This window comes from Tursiops truncatus, chromosome 20 (genome assembly GCF_011762595.2).
Source record: "Tursiops truncatus isolate mTurTru1 chromosome 20, mTurTru1.mat.Y, whole genome shotgun sequence".
In the NCBI taxonomy this organism is placed as follows: domain Eukaryota; kingdom Metazoa; phylum Chordata; class Mammalia; order Artiodactyla; family Delphinidae; genus Tursiops; species Tursiops truncatus.
Window position 1 is genome coordinate 31,076,837 of NC_047053.1, and position 12,330 is coordinate 31,089,166.

The 12,330-nt window shown below is 45.4% G+C and overlaps 1 protein-coding gene across 2 annotated transcripts in view; it reads right to left on the reverse strand.

Moving 5' to 3' along the window:
- PPM1D (protein phosphatase, Mg2+/Mn2+ dependent 1D) overlaps positions 1 to 3,823 on the reverse strand; it is a 54,285-nt gene extending 50,462 nt beyond the window's left edge. Inside the window, exon 1 of one of the 2 annotated variants that reach the window (XM_033847079.2) lies at positions 3,151 to 3,823. In XM_033847079.2, coding sequence (XP_033702970.1) covers positions 3,151 to 3,622 — 472 coding nt within the window. In that variant the 5' untranslated portion in view covers positions 3,623 to 3,823. The remainder of the gene's footprint in view (positions 1 to 3,150) is intronic. The other variant, XM_019945482.2, reaches the window with a different exon arrangement.
- Positions 3,824 to 12,330: the final 8,507 nt, after the last annotated feature.

A 12,330-nucleotide genomic window follows, 5' to 3' on the forward strand; every position in this document is an offset into this window, starting at 1 on the left:
ACAAAGTGAGTTTTTCATTTCAAGAGAAACAACTGACAGTATTTGTTGCCAGTGATAAATTTCTAACTGCTGCTTAAGACCTCTTATTTATTTATTTATTTAGGCCGTAGTAACATGTGGCATATGGGATCTTAGTTCCCCCACCAGGGATCAAACTCACATGCCCTGCATTGGACTGCCAGTGAAATCCCAAAACCTCGTATTTTAGAATATGTGTGTCCACTACAATGAACTTGATAACTTCCCAACCTTAAGATTTTTCTGAAGAGATTAGTGATATTAACAAATGTGGATACTTTGATATTGTATAATGAAATGCATCAATACTTGGAAGAGCCGCGTAATTCAGTGAACCATTATTTTCCAAATGACTAATGCACCATGTCACAAAATCACACATAGGTAAAAAATTGATTCAAAGTGCAAGAGAGACCAATGGCTCTTAATGTAAAAATAGAAAAGTTCATTGATGAGGTTTCAGATTCTATTTTGACTACTCTTAAGAAACTATCACTTCGGTATAGAATATCCACAACTATCTGAAAAGACAAACTATTCCTCCCTTTTCCTACTATATATGTGTGTGAGACTGCCTTTCCTTTACATACTTCACCAGAAAACATAGCATAACAGACTGAATGCAGAGGCAGAGATGAGAATATTTCTTATTTCAATATTTATTTGGGGGAAAAACTGATTTTTCACTTAAAAATGTCAACATACAATAAGTTTATTTTTAATAGATTAATAAATATTTTTTAAATTTCTCAGTTCTAACTTCTCAAACAGTAAATATGATAGATGTAGCCCACATAAACAAAAGCTGTTTAGGACCCTAAATCATTTTTGAGTACAAAGGGTTCTGAGAGCAAAAAGTTTGAGAACCACTACAATAACCAAATGAGAATTACAAAAGTGGAAACTTGACACAGGGAGTTTCCTGTGTCAAGACTTCCATATACTCAGCATACTCTTTTTTTTTTTTTAATTCAAGTTTTGATGATGGAGTACGAGGTTAACTGTGCAACAAAGCAAACTTTAACATTTGGTGTATAAATCTTGGTTCACAAAGTACATATATGTCAAAAAACATACACATTCACATTTAACAGCATGGTTTCTGCTTTATTAAAAGTATGTTCAATGGGCTTCCCTGGTGGTGCAGTGGTTAAGAATCCGCCTGCCAACGCAGGAGACATGGGCTCGAGCCCTGGTCTGGGAGGATCCCACATGCCGCGGAGCAACTAAGCCCGTGAGCCACAGCTACCAAGCCTGCGCTCTAGAGCCCGCGAGCCACAACTACAGAGCCCACGAGCCACAACTGCTGAGCCCACGTGCCACAACTACTGAAGCCCGCGCGCCTAGAGCCCGTGCTCAGCAACAAGAGACGCCACTGCTGTGAGAAGCCTGTGCACCACGACGAAGAGTAGCCCCCGCTCAGCGCAACTAGAGAAAGCCTGCGTGCAGCAACAAAGACCCAACGCAGCCAAAAATAAAAATAAATAAATTTACTTTAAAAATATATATGTTCAAGTAACAGGGTTTATACTTTATCCTCTTAGTGAAAACATATGGCAAATTCACCTTGCCCCAAGTGTGCTGCAAAATAAACAGGACTCTAAATCGTTCTTTGTGTCTAATCTTCCTCTATCTTGTCTTGCTGTCCACTCCTACTTGCCCTGCAAGCAATGAAATGACAAATTTCTGGAATATACTCCTGGTGCTTTCAGCTGTGCTCTGCCTACACAAAAACAAAACAAATCTATAATAGGGACCTCTGGGATTGGATGGAAAAACGCCTCCCACCGGTGGACTGGTTGTTCTATGAGTCAATCAAATAATTCCTGGCAGAAAGCCAGGCAAATAGAAAACAGACTTTGAAAGAAGCTACTCTACAACTCTATGACAATACCTTTTTAAAATGTTCTGTATTTGACCAACCTTTACACTCTTCTCTACGTCTCTGTCCCTCTGCTGAAAATAAAGCAACACTATTCTTCCATAAACCACAGGACTTTTAAAACGACAGAAGTAGTATTACCTTTTCTCTAAAAAAAAGATTCAGACCATTCATTCACAGCAATGGGTAAGCAATTATAACTCTGTATGATAACATATGTTGGGTACAGGAACATAGCCTGCTTTAGAGAACACTTAAATCTTAGATGAAACTACAACTACACCAAATTTTTAGAAATGAAGGTCTCTCCTTTTGGCACATCAGTAATTCCTTACCTCTTGCTACCTTGACGGGCAGCTACAATTTGCAGGTACTTTTAACTAGGAACTGTGGAGAACGACCTGACAGCAATTAGCTAAGGCAACTACCGAAGGGCGGGGTGGGGGGGGGGGGGCGGGGGCGGGGAAGCGCACTCTTATAAAGCCCTAGCTGAATTTAACACATCGCCTTAACCCGGCCAGTTTAAGCGGTAGGAACGCATTCTGCGCTTTTGTTTTTCATAAGCCGTACAAGCATAAAGATCTTAGAAACATTTCATGACCACCACAGCGAATTCCTTCCAAGACTTTAAGTCGCTAGATGATAACTTTTTAGACTTTCTGAATTATCCAACAGCTTACTCCAACTACCAGCCACCCAGGATCAATTCTGGAGGACTGACACCACCAGTAGGAGGCAACCGACAGGGACAAGTCCTTCAAGAGCAAAATTATGACAGATCGGAAGGAAACACTCTAATTTTTGCCGTCTTGTCTACAGCCATACCACCCTGAACGCACCCGATCTCGTCTAATTTTTGCCACCTCCCGCTTCCTTCGCCTGTCCCAGATAGCAACGTGTCTTCAGTGCATCTTTTGGCCAAAATCTGGCTCCAGGTTTCAAACACGTTTCCGCTGGCGGCCGCCAAAGTGAAGTCCCGAAGGGAGAGGACTGCTCCCCATTGATCCTTGGGGCGGGAGGGAAGTAAAGCGAGGAGCGTTTGAAGGGAGACAACAATCCTATCCTTCCCAAAGCCACTTTGTTCGCCCGCACCTCCACCGTGGAAAGAGCGCTGAGACCCAGAAAAGTCTTTCCTCCCATCGACTGACACTGAGAGCGCTCTCCGTGCTGGGGGACCACGGGACTGGCGCTATAAAAGGCCCCAAACTGCCTGAAAAAGAGGCGGGCGCCAAACAAGCCGAGGAACTTACCCAGTTTCTTCCACATGGCGAGATGACAAGCGAGGAAGCCTTTGCGGATGGCAGCGCACACCTTCGCCGGCTCGGAAGAGGTGAAGCCCTTCTGCTTCTTGATGAAACCCCACAAGTGCTCCCGGGCAAACTGTGCCGCCTCCCGCCCGCCGTGCCCGTCGCACACGGCGAAAAAGGCCACCGAGGAACGGCGGCGGCAGCAGCAGCCGGGAGCCGGCGAGGCCCCGGCGTTCGGCGGCGCGTCGCGAGCCTCTCGGGCTGCCACCGCCGGGCCTTTCCCCGAGATTTCGCCGCCAGGAAGAGCCAGCGGTGACCGCTGCGGAGGCAACGGCTGAGAGAGAGACCGCCGCGGCGAGGGCTCTTCTTCAGCCGTGGGCTCGGGCTCCACCACGATCTGAGTAACGTCCTCCATGTACTTCCTCCCGCCCTGGTCTGAGAAGACGCTCACTCCCAGAGAGTACAGCCCCGCCATGGCAGGCTGGCCGAGATCCCGCCGGTCCCACGCAGCCCGCCGAATGCGGCGGCGGGATACACACTCGGCGCTCGCCGGCTAACTATTGTTTATCTTCGACTACGCAGAGAAGGGGGAGGGAGCGGTCCCGGAGGTGGGGGGGCGCACGATGTCGAGACTTGTCCGCCAGAGCTGGGCAGAAGCGCCAGGGGGAAAGGAGCAGACCAGCTGCGTCTGCGCAATGCGCCTCCGCCGGCTGCCCGCGCCCACCACACAAATCAGACGTTCTTCCCGGCTTACGTCACTCGGCTCTCTGAGCCCGACCAATCCGGAGTCGAGTTGGAGCGAACCCGCCCTCCGCCCTCAACCCTCGCTCCTCCCCGCAACGGCCGCCCTCAACCCTCGCTCCTCCCCGCAACGGCCGTCCTCCCTCCTCCCGCCGTGGGCGCAGGGCCCGCGCGCGACCTGGCTGGCTTTCGCTTTGCAGTGGGTGTTTTCGCCCTCCCACTTTTCGGCGGGTGCTAAACGCTTATCTACCAATTTGATGTCACCTTTTTGCTCAATCCCGGGGATCATGATGCAGTCTGCTGCCCTGGGCGTTCCGCTGCTCGCCTCGTGTGGGCTTGGGCCTCCCACGAGTGTAGAGAATCTGGGAGGAAAGACCTTCATTTCTTGAAGTTAAATGGCGGGAAACCTCACTTCGGAAGGTGGTTTGCGAACAGGCTGGAAAAAGCATGCCACAGCTGAACTGGATTTCGGTGGGATGGATCCGACCGGGAGTTGAGAGAGCAAATCCAGTTTGTGTTAAGAAAACTTGGGAAATTTCCACTATCGGCTGCACAGTCTCGTTTCATATACCTGGGTATGTCGGAGACTTAAAAGGCTTAACTGTTTTTTTAAACATCTTTTCAGCTTTTGTTAAAAGTAGTACTTTTTCCGACGAGCACTGGGTGCAGCATTTTCCTCCTTAGGCGGGATCAGAAAATAGCTTACAAAAACTACCCAGCGCTCCAGTGCTCCAACAGTTCGGTTATCTTCTGTCTTCCTCCAGTAGGTTACAGTCTAAACCTTTGCACGGACTTCAACGGCATTAAAATAAGCCTCAGAGTGGGCAGATTGGTATGTTCTCAACAGCACACGTTCTTGTCGTGAATCAAAGTTCACTCTTCCAGTTTTGGGCCACATCACCATCAGCTCTCCTGGGTGCCCTTTCCTCTACAGCCTTGGAGTTATTTTCAAAAGGAATGATACTAGTTCTGAACTGGGAATGGGGAAAATGTTCATTTTTTCACATGTGACAAGAAATACAAATAGAAAAAAATCCTTATGCCAATAAACATATAAATAAAATCACCTGCGACTTCCCTGGTGGTGCAGTGGTTAAGAATCTGCCTGCCAATGCAGGGGACACGGGTTCGAGCCCTGATCCGGGAAGATCCCACATGCCGCGGAGCAAATAAGCCTGTGCACCACAGCTACTGAGCCTGTGCTCTAGAGCCCGCGAGCCACAACTCCGGAGCCCGCGTGCCAAAACTACTGAAGCCCGTGCGCCTAGAACCCGCACTCCGCAACAAGAGACGCCACCGCAATGAGTAGCCCGCGCACCGCAACGAAGAGTAGCCCCCACTCGCCGCAACTAAAGAAAGCCCGCGCACAGCAACAAAGACCCAACGCAGCCAAAAATAAATAAAAATAAAAATACAGTGGGTAGGGCTTCCCTAGTGGCACAATGGTTAAGAATCCGCCTGCCAACGCAGGACATGGGTTCAAACCCTGCTCCAGGAAGATCCCACATCCCGCTGAGCAACTACGCCTGTGTGCCACAATTACTGAGCCTGCGCTCTAGGGCCCGCGAGCCACAGCTACTGAACCCGCGCACCACAACAACTGTAGCCCCTGAGCCTAGAGCCCGTGCTCCGCAACAAGAGAAGCCACCGCAACGAGAAGCCCGCACAACAAAACGAGTGGGCCCTGCTCGCCGCAACTAGAGAAAGCCCACGCACAGCAACAAAGACCCAAACGCAGCCGAAAGTAAATAAATAAATTTTTAAAAATAAATTAAGTCACCTCAAAATGTAGCAAGTCTGACTAGATCAATTAAATTGAAAATGTAATCAAAGATATACCCTATGTCAAAATGCACTACTACACCAGATGGTTCCAGAGTGTAAAAACACCTAGAAAAAAATCCCAGCTTGTTTTGAAAGTTAATCATAATCCTGTTATTAAACCCTAATAATTGTAACGCTGGAAAGATATCTGTAGACCATATTTTATAACTAAATGCAAAAAACCTAAGTGAAATATTAGCAATTCTAGTTCAGTACCCTCCATAACACAAGACCTGCAAGAAACAACAGTTTGTGTAGCTCTCTATATTACTCATCTTAAACAGCTTACTCACCTTCCCTTCCACTCCTAGAGATTACAAAAAGTTAATTCCATCATGCTCTATAATCCTTTTCACTCAGTCACAACCGGTAGCCTCCAGGTTATCCACCATTACCCTGATTAGCATCTCCATGGTACTCTCTACTTCTATTAATCTGATTCAGTACTCTGCTCTTTACCAATCATCCTAACCATTTCACTCCACCCTTCAGATTTCAACATCTTTATCAGCCATTTCCTCTTTATTCTTAACCTCTTCTCTAAATGTCCCATCAACTTCCTCTTCCAACTGAAAACTGGTTTGTCGCCTAGCAAAACTACCTCCCTTACAACTTTTCAAGTACAGGAGATTGTTTTTCCTCTCACAGGTATTCTTATCTTCAAACCAACTTCTCTTGTTGCCCCCAAATCATTTCTCTTCCTTCCTCCTTCAAAAACCCAAGCTTGGGACTTCTGTGGTGGTCCAGTGGTTAAGACTCCACGCTCCCGACGCAGGGGGCCTGGGTTCGATTCCGGATTAGGGAACTAGATCCCACATGCTGCAGCTAAGACCCAGCGCAGCCAAGTAAACAAATAAATATTTTTTAAAAAACACACGAAACCCAAGTTCTTTTAACGTTAATGCCAGCTGCCACCACACCAACATGCTGTCACCTACTGATCCCTGTTAACTCCCCCTTCATTTGTTCATGCCTCACTGAAATCCTTTCTTCCACTATTTATTCTTCAAAATGTTATCTACATTTTCCATCCAATATCCTGGCTTCTCAGTTCCTCATCCTCCTCTTCATGATGCCAAGGCTTTGCTACCATTAAAGGCAACCCTTCCATTTGTATTCTAGATCCCATCTCCTCACTCCTTCTCAAGAGCTTTGCTCCACCAGTTATCCTTTCTTGCTCCTACCTCATCAATTTCTCTTTTTCTATGGGGTCATTTCCATCTTTGTACAAATATGTTCTGGTTTCTATTTTAACCAACAACAAAAAAACTACCTTGACTCCTGATTCTACCCAATTTCTCTGCTCCCTGTCCCCAAAAAAATTTTTAAGGAGTTGTCTCAGGGACTTCTCTGGTGGAGCAGTGGTTAAGAAGGCTCCTGCCAGTGCAGTGGACACGGGTTCGAGCCCTGGTCTGCAAAGATCCCACATGCCGCGGAGCAACGAAGCCTGTGCGCCACAACTACTGAGCCTGCGCTCTAGAGCCTGCGAGCCACAATTACTGAGCCTGCGTGTCACAACAACTGAAGCCTGCACACCTAGAGTCCGTGCTCCACAACAGGAGAAACCACCGCGATGAGAAGCCCGCACACTGCAAAGAAGAGTAGCCCCCGCTTGCTGCAACTAGAGAAAGCCGTGAGCAGCAACGAAGACCCAACGCAGCCAAAAATAAATTAATTAATTTAAAAAAAAAGAGTTTTGGGCTTCCCTGGTGGTGCAGTGGTTGGGAGTCCGCCTGCCGATGCAGGGGACGCGGGTTCGTGCCCCGGTCCAGGAAGATCCCACATGCCGCGGAGCGGCTGGGCCCGTGAGCCATGGCCACTGAGCCTGCGCGTCCGGAGCCTGTGCTCCGCAACGGGAGAGGCCACAACAGTGAGAGGCCCACGTACCGCAAAAAAAAAAAAAAAAAAAAAAAAAAAAAAGAGTTTTCTCTATCTAGAGTCTACTTCCAATTCAACTGCACAATTTCCCCCTAACCCATTCCAGTCAAGCAACCATCCCCGTAATGCTGCTAAGACTGTTTTTAATGACATAACCAGACCTCTCTGTTTCCAAAGCTAAATGACAACTTTTCTGATCTTACTGACTCTGTTCCAACTGAAGCAGCAAGGAAACCACTGTTTCCTTCTTGAAACTTAGTAGCAATTCAAACCATTGCTTCTTTCTGGAAACTTTGTTCTCTTGGCTTGTAAGAGACCACACTATTCTTGGTTTCTTCCTACCACATAGACTGACCACCCCTTTTCATTTTCCTTTGCTTATTTATCCCCAGCTAGACCTCAGGTTGTTGGGAGTACTCAAGGCTTTGTCATAGGATCTCTTCTTTTCCTATACACTCTTCCCAGGTAACACCATCCAGGACTATAACTCTAAAAACTATTCACTGATGACTCCCCAAAATTTTTTTTAAATGCATAGTTTTTGTTTTGTTTTGTTTTCTGTTTTTTGCGGTACACGGGCCTCTCACTGTGGGCTCTGAACCGTCCCACATTCTTCTGTATTTCAGGGCTGCTTTCATCCCATGTAGTTTGTTCTGAGATTTCTGCTTCTTTGTGCTTCCTTTTGATATGTCCTAGTTTTTGCTTATGTACTAATTCAAATTACAGTTTTCATACACTGACAGTTTATTTATTGATTTATGTGTAGCAGAAAATTGTTCTTATGTTTACTACTCCCAGAAATTCCTATTACCTCAAGACCCTTCCTTCATTCACAAACTCGTGAACTCGCTTTGAGTTTACATCTCAGGAAAGTGATATTAGAGGGAAAAAAAAAGTTAAATATTCAACTTTCTTGTTTCAAAATCCTTGGTATGCAAAAATATATAATTCAATAGAGCCAGTTTTTGTGTGTAATGAAGGTGATAAAGATTTTACAAACTTACAAGAAGACATATGCAAGGATGTTCATTGCACCATTGTTTGCAATAGCAAAAATCAAAAACGTCCATCAAAAATGGAATAGGGACTTCCCTGGTGGTGCAGTGGTTAAGACTCTGCACTCCCAATGCAGGGGGTTTGGGTTCCATCCCTGGTCAGGGAAGTAGATCCCACATGCGTGCGGCAGCTAAGGGTTTGCATGCCACAACGAAGGAGCCAGAGAGCTGCAACTAAGGGGCCCGCATGCCACAACTAAGACCAAATAAATAAAATATTTTTTAAAAAATGGAATAGAGGGAATTCCATGGTAGTCCAGTGGTTAAGAGTCTGTGCTTCCACTGCAAGGGGCATGGGTTTGACCCCTAGTTGGGGAAGTAAGATCCAACATGCCCAGTGTCATGGCAAAAAAAAAAAAAAAAAAAAGGAATAGATAAGAATATGTGGTGTATTCATGTGACTGTGATAGCAGTTGGAAGGAATGTTCTTTTAGGAATAGTGTGTCAGACATTATTTGACTGACCTACCAACCATTCATAACTCCTTTCTCCATTTGCTGTCTCCTCTGTAGAGGATTTAAAGGTTCAACACTCCCTTTCCTAAACTCTACTGCACCTGGGTCTTGAGATAATAAAGATCAATGAAATATAAATGGAAGTTTGTTGGGGGATTCTGAAGACAAATGTAGCTGGCACTGGCTTTTCCCTCAGCATACAACCATGAAGGAAATGCCAAGAGAAATATAGAGATTCTGGTCCTTACATTACTGAGCCATGGAAAAAATACCAACAGCTGTTTACCTCTAGAGTATTTGTTATGTGAGGAAAAAAATCCTTCTTTAAGTCACCCTTGGTTGGATTTTATACTATTCTCAGCCAGAAGCATCACTAACTGTTATGCTCTGTCAATATGGATGCATCTCAAAAATAATGTTACAAGATATAAGATGAATAATGTTGGGGACTTCCCTGGTGGCACAGTGGTTAAGAATCTGCCTGCCAATGCAGGGGACACGGGTTCGAGCCCTGTTCCGGGTAGATCCCACATGCCACGGAGCAACGAAGCCCGTGCACCACAACTACTGAGCCTGCGCTCTAGAGCCCACGAGCCACAACTACTGAGCCCGTGTGCCACAACGACTGAAGGCCGTGCACCTAGGGCCCATGCTCCACAACAAGAGAAGCCACCACAATGAGAAGCCCCCACACGTCAACGAAGAGTAGCCCCCGCTCACTGCAACTAGAGACAGCCAGCATGGAGCAACAAAGACTAAACGCAGCCAAAATCAAAAATAAATAAATTTATTTAAAAAAAAAAGCCAAAGGAGAAGAATGTTAAGAAGGCAAACATGGTCAGTAGTGTCAAATGCTGTAGAGAGGTCAAGTAAGTTTATGACTAAAAACCATTCACTAGATTTATCGCTAAAGGGGTTACTTGTTACTTTTGCCCCAAAAGTTCCAGTAGGTGGTAAAGGCCGAAGTTTGGCGGATATGGATTGAGTGAGTGAGAGGTGATGACCAAGAGACCCTGATTATAGTGTAGGCAAGTCATTCAAGAAGCTTGTCTGTGAATGGAAGGGGAAAGAGAAGGAGCTGAAGGGTTAAGGGAATAATTTGTTAGTTTTTTTTCTGCCAAGCCACTCAGCTTCCAGGATCTCAGTTCCCCTACCAGGGATTGAACCTGGGCCACGGCAGTGAAAGCTGGGAATCCTAACTACTAGGCCACCAGGGAACTCCCCAATAATTCGTTTTTAAATAATGAAGAGACAGGGAACTTCCCTGGCAGTCCAGTGGTGAGGACTACGTGCTTTCACTGTGGTGGACCCAGGTTCGATCCCTGGTCAGGGAACTAAAATCCCATAAGTCACATGGCATGGCCGGGAAAAAAAAAGAAGAGAAAGGTAATTTTAAAATGCCGACAGGAAAGATCCAAAAGAGAGTAAAAAGTGAAAGGGAGACGGGGAATGTGGATGGTCCCTGAGAAGAGAATGCTATCTAGAGCAGTTTCTCAAACTTTAATATACTGGGGATATTGGAGTCACCTGTGGGATTAAGCCTACATTTCTAACAAGCTCCCAGGTGATGCCAATGCTGCCAGTCATGGGCTCCACTTTGAATAGTAAGAATTTAGAGCAGTGGTTCTCAAACTTCAGTGTGCATCAGAATTACCTTGTGGGCTTGTTAAAACAGGTTCCTGGGACCTACTCCCAGAGTTTCTGCTTCAGTACTTCCCGAATGGGGCACAAGAATTTACATTTCTATAAGTTTCCAGGTACTGCTGATGCTTCCAGTCCTGGGATCACATCTGAGAACCATTGATTTAGTAAATAAATGGAGAAAAACACCTTAGAACAGAGATAGCTTCACCACTGAGGAGATAAGGAAAAGGCAGAGATTGACAGCGTTGCAGATAAGTTTGTAGATTTGTGGGGAGGTAGGATGCTGAGGAGTTTACTGCCCATTGGCCTATATCGTCTCAGCGAAGTAGGAGTGAAATCAGCTGGGAGCAAGGGAGAGACTGATGGGTTCAGGAACTATAAATATTAGGTGAAGGCTATTGCTCTATAATTAGCTATTCTCGTAACACTGCACAAAAGGTCAATTTGTTTTGTTACTTATTAAAGGAATGTTTTTCAATTAATTCATCCAGACAAGTTGACAAGGAAGTTATGCGGTGCAGTGGAAGAATTATTAAGATTTTCCTGTGGCAGGTAACTAGAAACACCTGCTTTGGGAATTGCCAAGCCCGAATCTTGTTGCTATGTGCTTTGATGAAGAAGTTTAGGAATACAATTTGTTTTATTTATTTATTTTAAAATATTTATTTTTAGTTTTGGCTGCATTGGGTCTTCGCTGCTGTGTGTGGGCTTTCCCTAGTTTGAGTTATTTTTTTTGTGTGCTAGGCATTATTTTAAGCACTTTACACATATGAATTCAGTTGATTCTCACAATAGCTCCATAAGATGGGTTCTATTATTCTCCCCATTTTGCAAATGAGGAAACTGGCACTTGAAGAAAATAATTTGCTTAAGGTCACACAAAAAATAAGTGGTAGAGTTTGATCCCACGCAGTCTAACTCCAGGACTATATACTCAAACAAACTCAGAATATAGCCTCTTTGGGGCTCTGTAATGTGAATTCACTTCAGATTATGTGTCAAATAAGTGGATCAGATGAGGTAGCTGTCATTTGGTATTAAAGAACTTAGGATTTCAGAATCTAGGATATGGTTTCAGGAACAAGCTCTTTCTTTTTTAAAATAATTTAATTAATTTTTGGCTGCTTTGGGTCTTCACTGCTGAGCGCGGGCTTTCTCTAGCTGCCGTGAACAGGGGGCTACTCTTCATTGCCATGCACAGCCTTCTCTTTGTTGCGGTGGCTTCTCTTGATGCGGAGCACGGGCTCTAGGCACGTGGGCTTCAGTAGTTGTGGCACTTGGGCTCAGTAGTTGTGGTGCACGGGCTCAGTTGCTCTGCAGTATGTGGGGTCTTCCCGGACCAGGGCTCGAACATGTGTTCCCTGCGTTGGCAGGCGGATTCTTAACCACTGCGCCACCAGGGAAGTCCAGGAACAAGCTCTTTCTGTTTTCGCTCAGATCCCAAGAAGATGACCTTGGAGTGACCACCAGGGCGTGGTACCAATTAACCAGTTATTAGCTTTAAGCATATTATTTTACACAAAATCTCGATAGTCTACTATTGAGGTAGCCAAATAATTATCCTTATTTAACTGGACTGTTATGAT